Raw genomic sequence first — 5,765 nt, 5'->3', positions numbered from 1 at the left:
ATAACTTGTTCCAATTCTTTTCTCTTGTACTACACAAAAAAGTAACAAGATCAATAAGTCAACATACTGTGGAAAAAGACGATTCCAAAATTTCATTTCAAATCATCATTTCTAGATGTATTGTAGCCATTCCAGTCCAGTGTTTGTTGTTTTTCAACAAAATCAAACCTCAGGAGGGACATAAAGTCATCCAACAGCCATGTGAAAGACTGACAGCATGACAAGACGCATGAAAAATGATCAAAATAAGGATAATGTATTGAACTTTTGCTAAATGCATGTAAAAATATTACTGTTGTATTGCTTACAAGTGAACATGAACTTGTTTTCTTTGCAGTATTTGAGGTCTAAAAATACAGAGCATCTTTTCTGTTATTTTGACCTGTTTCTCCAGTTTCGTTTTCTGCAAATAAATGCAAATCGAAACTATATTTTATATGAAATTTTGGAGAAATATTGTTAGTTCACAAAATGAAACAAAAATGATTTTTTAATCAGAAAAACAGTGTCTGAAATGGTCTCTTAAAATATATAAATTTCAACTTTTTAAACAAGTAAAAAGTTGGAAATTACTCTGCAATTAGATTTTAGGCAACCAAGTGCACAGTAATGCACTTTTATTTACATTTTCATTTAGCAGACGCTTTTATCCAAAGCGACTTACAGAGAGTTCAGGGAGCAATAAGCAATATGTAATACAGATCGAGCAATAATACAAAGTTACTAGTTTCAGCAAAAGCCAGAACAATACCTGTTGAGAGAAAGAGAGAGGGTTAGTGTTTTTTTTTTTCATTTGTCTGTCAAGTATTCACAGAAGAGATGGGTTTTAAGTAGTTTTTTTGAATGTTGTGAGAGATGTGGTTGACCGGACCGAGTTAGGAAGAATGTTGGAAGGAGGAAGGAGTTGTGAAGGAGAATGAGCGGGAAAGCGGTTTACTGCCCTTATGAGAAGGCAATACAAGACGCCGCTGATTTGCTGAACGCAGGGTTCTTAATGGGGTGTAGGAGGGTGTGAAAGTATGCCGGTGCAGATCCAGTGATAGTCGTGTAGGCAAGCATTAGTGACTTGAATCTGATACGACCTTCGACCGGTAGCCAGTGGAGAGAGATGAAAAGGGGTGTCACATGAGCCCTTTTGGGTTGTTGGAAGACAAGGCGTGCTGTTGCGTTCTGAACCATCTGATTGGTTTGATAGCCTTTGCAGGAAGACCAGCCAGGAGAGCATTGCAGTAGTCCAACCTTGAGATGACCAGGGCCTGGACAAGGAGTTGTGCCGTATGCTCAGTGAGATAGGGTCTAACCTTTCTAATGTTGAATAAGGCATATCGGCATGACCGCGTTGTGTTTGCAATGTGACCATTGAAGGACAGCTGTTCTTCAAATATGACTCCGAGGTTCCTGGCTGTTTTGGAAGGAGTGATTGTGGTATTGCCAAGTTGGATGGTGAGATCGCGTTGCACGGTGGGGTGTGCTGGAAACACGAGTAGTTCTGTCTTGGCAGGGTTCAGCTGTAGGTGATGCTCTTTCATCCAAGCTGAGATGTCTTCTAGGCAGGCTGTAATGCGAGCTGTCACAGCGGTATCGTCTGGGTGAAACGAGATGTAGATCTGGGTTTTATGTAGCTTGATGTTCTGAAATACTTAAACACAAAATAGGTGCTTTTTTAACTTAGAAATGTGAAGCAACTACATATAATAATAATAATATTATTATTATTAGGTAATTGTTTGAGTCCTCCAAAAGTTCATAACGTTTAAGGATTCGAACTTTTATTTTGAAAAACACCCCAGCGTTGACCTTATTTTGAAATGTGTTGTCGTGTCCGCCTTTATACATCTTTCTTTAAATTTCTTCTTAAACAGTGTCGTCCTAACGTATCCAAGACGCGAAAATAGACGTATCTGCATTTAAAGAGAAACGGTGTTAGCTTTTTATAACACACCAACCCAAACCCCATTTAATGTTCTGGTGTCGTGTTAAGGAGCTACTAAACAGCACGTCTGATGGAGCAAGACTGATCACATTACAGTACTTAAACTATCTTTTGCTGGATTTTAATTGCTGCATAGTTGCAAAAGAATAACTAAACCTTTAGTATTTACGGTAAGAGCATTCTCTGCTTTACTTGAAATAAACGCCATCCATTTGTTTATATCTGCATAGCTGCAACCAGCTAATACAGTTTACTGAGCCATAGGATAACTCCTTATGATTAAACATCCCGTTTACTTAATGTTTATTGCGGGAATAAATATCATTACGACATATACAAGACATTTGAATTGTTATATATAATAGATTAAATCAGAAGTTGAGGCAGTTAACGCTTTCTGAGGTGGCGTTAATTTTCCAAATGGGTTTCGAGACCAGACAGCAGGTACAAGTTATTTGGATAATGAAAGGAACCCTGAAGGGTTGTATGTGCAGGGATCATGCTCATATTTTGTAAGGGAATTATATTAGGGCTAGGTTATTAATATATTGTGAATAAAACTTAATATTGTATTTAATTGAATACAATTTAAAACATAATCTTGTAAAAAAAATTGAAAGAATATTTATTGTCAGCCCCGAACAGCTGTTGCATTGTAAGATGAAAGTTAAACCCAGAAAAAAGAAAACAACCAAACAAAGTCAAAATGGTGATGGCACCAACTCCACAGAAAAAAACGAAACGCAGGACTGTATTATGGACACTTCTCATGAGGGTACAAATGTTCGACAAGGGGAACTGGAAGCTTCTGGAGTCGTAACAGTACCATCTGAACAAGAGCTCAAAGTAAATCCACAGCCTCTTGATTTTAGAGCCGTCGTTCCAAAGACAGAACCAGACTGTCTTCCCTTAAATCCACCAAACGTTGAGGTCAAAACTGAACCCGGTGTTTATGAAGTGTTACAGAGAGACTGTGGCCTTAGCTTAAAGGAGGAAAATGAAGAGGAGTGGACAGAGATCAAGCAAGAACCACCAGAAGCAAACTCGGTGGGTGATTTTGACCTGGAGAAAAACACAGGTAATTTAATTTTTCTTCTTATTCAGGTTTGTTAATTATAATAAACATTAAGAGATTAAAAAAATACAAACAATATAAATATTAGATGTTACACGTTTGTGTATGTCATCTTTTGTATCCCTGTATTTCTTCCTCGTCAGCTTCCTCCTCTCAGATTTTGCCCTGCCCTCATTGCTCTGTGACCTTCACTGAGTTCTCCTACCTTGACAAGCACATCAAATGGTCCCATCGGAGTGAATACCTGTCCTGGGTGAAAAACCATAAAGTATTCAACTGCTCAAAAATTTCATCCGGGATGCTTAGTTGCTCCTTGTGCCACTTTCGTTTCTTCTCTCAGAGGCAGCTGGATTCACATATCCGCCAGATCCATCTCCCCAAGCCCAAACCCACCCGAAAACGCTACACCTGCCCGCAGTGCGATCGCAGCTTCGATTACATCGGTAACCTGAAAAACCACTGCCACAAGTGTCACGGCTTAGCCACGGTGTCAAAGGATGGACATGTAAGCTGTGCTAAATGTGGAAAAAGCTTTGCCGGAGTGTGGGGTCTCGGACCACATCGTTGCCATGATCCAGAGGAGGACAAGAAGCAGGAGGCTGGTGCGGACGGACCCATTTGCACAGACCGTGGGTATGTGTGCAAAGTCTGCAAGAAGAACTTACCTACACTTCAGTCTCTGACCATACACAAGCGCACTCACACCGGCGAAAAGCCGTTTGCCTGCCAAGACTGTGGCAAGACATTCGGTGACAGGGGGAGTCTGAGGAGGCACAAGTTCATGCATACGGGGATCAAGCCGTATAAGTGTCCTGAATGTGCTAAAGACTTTGCCCGGATGAGTCACCTCACCAGTCATCTACGGACACACACGGGTGAAAGACCCTACCCGTGTCTCCAGTGCGGGATGAGATTCAGCCACAGGTCGACGCTTCGCATCCACCAACGTGTCCACTCCAAGGAAAAGTTGTTTTCTTGTCCCGACTGCGGAAAGGCTTTCTCGGCTCCGAAGTATTTGGAGGTCCACCAAAAGACTCACAACCCCCAGCCAACGTTTGAGTGCAAGGTGTGCGCCAAGAGGTTTACGCGGGAAGACGTGCTGAGGAAACACCTTCGCATCCACACGGGTGAACAGCCGTACCACTGCGACGTTTGCAACAAGCGCTTCAACCGCATCCAGCACCTGAAAATCCACCAGCGCACGCACACCGGAGAGAAACCTTACCGCTGCGAGCAATGCCGCTCCAGCTTCTCCCAATCCGGCGATCTGACGAGACACTTGAGAAGACACACGGGAGAAAAACCCTACGCGTGTCCCGACTGCGACCGCCGGTTTAGCGACTCGGGCGACCTGAGCAAGCACAGGCGCACTCACACAGGCCATAGACCCTACCAGTGTACAGAATGTGACAAAAAATTTCTCATGCCCCAGCACTTGAAAATACACATTCGAACACACACCGGAGAGCGACCGTACAGCTGCCCGCGGTGCCCTCGCACCTTCAGCCGCTCGCACCATCTCTCTCTACACATGGAAAAGCACATTTGAGGATAGGTAGTGTTATCTCGATTTGCGTTCATGTTACATCTCAGAGAGATTTAAAAGGTAATTGATTTCAGATACATAGACTTCTTTTGGACCGAGTTATTATGCACAGTATATTTGTCATAGTTAGTTTGCATGGTTTGCATTGAAGATATTAGCCCAAAAGCAAGCATTTTGGAACAACTAAAATGTTTTGGTAAAGAGGCTTTATGAAATCATCTGTTAATTGAAGATGCCACAAATACTTCCGAACATACAGTGGGCCTTTTTAAAGGATAGTTCGGCTAAAAATGTCAATTTTAACCTGATGTGATTACAATCTTGTATGATAAATGTCTACTTCTGAAGAACACAAAAGGAGATATTTTGAGGAATGTTGGCATCCAAACAACATTGGTCCTCAGTGACTTTCATTGTACGGACTCGAAACCACCAAGACATTTCTATACTACAGTTAATGGCAGTAGTTGCATTTTCGATTCTGAAATGTTTCCATCTAAATGTCCTAATATATATTATTATGTGCATACACAATAACATTTATGTCCGGTTATGATATCAGTTTGAACTAAATGAACCTTTTGCTCAGTAAACTCTTGGGACTATGTAATTCTTCTCAGGTGTTTCTGCATTGTGTTTAAATTGTGAAACCGTATCCTTTGTCCGATCTTTAAATAAAGCAGTGACAAAACCTTAACTATAGCTGTTTTGTCTAAACCATGGCCTTTGCCGAGTATTCTGTGTCGACGCTGCTCAAACCTGCGCTGCACAAACACCTAAAGCCAATAAATGGATCACATGCTCGGAAGGCCCAAACAGATCTACCTCAGTCAATGTTGGTGCAATAGGCCTATTATTTTTATGTCTGCGATTACGAGGACAGCAGCACGAGCGGCGTGCTGACATAGATAACAAAGATGTATTTAGGGCTAAATAATCTTGAGTTTACCTTTGTTTAAAGCTGGAATCAATACTTCTTAAAGCATGTCCATTTTTCATTTAGCAAGCCTCTTGTCGGAGAGGAGGGTCAGGGAGATGTATGGAGGGGAGAGTGTTTTAATTCCCTCCCCGGTGTAGCTGTAATAATAATTGTCAGTGCAACCGTGGATCCTAAAGATTGGGTGATAGGAAGGCCAGACACTACACAAAATTAATAGATTTTGAAAATTGAGACGGATTGAGAGAGGCTGTTATTTTTATTCTTTCCTGAT

General features: G+C 41.5%; 2 protein-coding genes across 2 annotated transcripts in view; both read left to right on the top strand.

The window, feature by feature from the left end:
* Positions 1 to 1,789: 1,789 nt before the first annotated feature.
* Positions 1,790 to 5,765, top strand: part of erfl1 (Ets2 repressor factor like 1) — a 68,363-nt gene continuing 64,387 nt past the window's right edge. Inside the window, exon 1 of the mRNA XM_057339568.1 lies at positions 1,790 to 2,103. The gene's annotated coding sequence lies outside the window, so the exon portion shown is untranslated. The remainder of the gene's footprint in view (positions 2,104 to 5,765) is intronic.
* LOC130557626 (zinc finger protein 436) lies at positions 2,097 to 5,765 on the top strand. Its single transcript, XM_057339567.1, has 2 exons — positions 2,097 to 3,011; positions 3,152 to 5,765. The coding sequence occupies exons 1-2, from the start codon at positions 2,594 to 2,596 to the stop codon at positions 4,555 to 4,557; spliced, it is 1,824 nt and encodes a 607-aa protein (XP_057195550.1). The 5' UTR covers positions 2,097 to 2,593; the 3' UTR covers positions 4,558 to 5,765.

Source organism: Triplophysa rosa, linkage group LG8 (assembly GCF_024868665.1).
Source record: "Triplophysa rosa linkage group LG8, Trosa_1v2, whole genome shotgun sequence".
NCBI classification, from domain to species: domain Eukaryota; kingdom Metazoa; phylum Chordata; class Actinopteri; order Cypriniformes; family Nemacheilidae; genus Triplophysa; species Triplophysa rosa.
The sequence above is the reverse complement of the archived record's forward strand: the minus strand, read 5'-3'. Positions and strand labels throughout refer to the sequence as shown.

Bases quoted from the DNA above. Each gene is read 5' to 3' on its own strand.
- LOC130557626 (XM_057339567.1), top strand. From the start codon at position 2,594: ATGAAAGTTAAACCCAGAAAAAAGAAAACAACCAAACAAAGTCAAAAT. The intron at 3,012-3,151 runs GTAATTTAATTT...CTTCCTCGTCAG, and splicing joins TGACCTGGAGAAAAACACAG to CTTCCTCCTCTCAGATTTTG.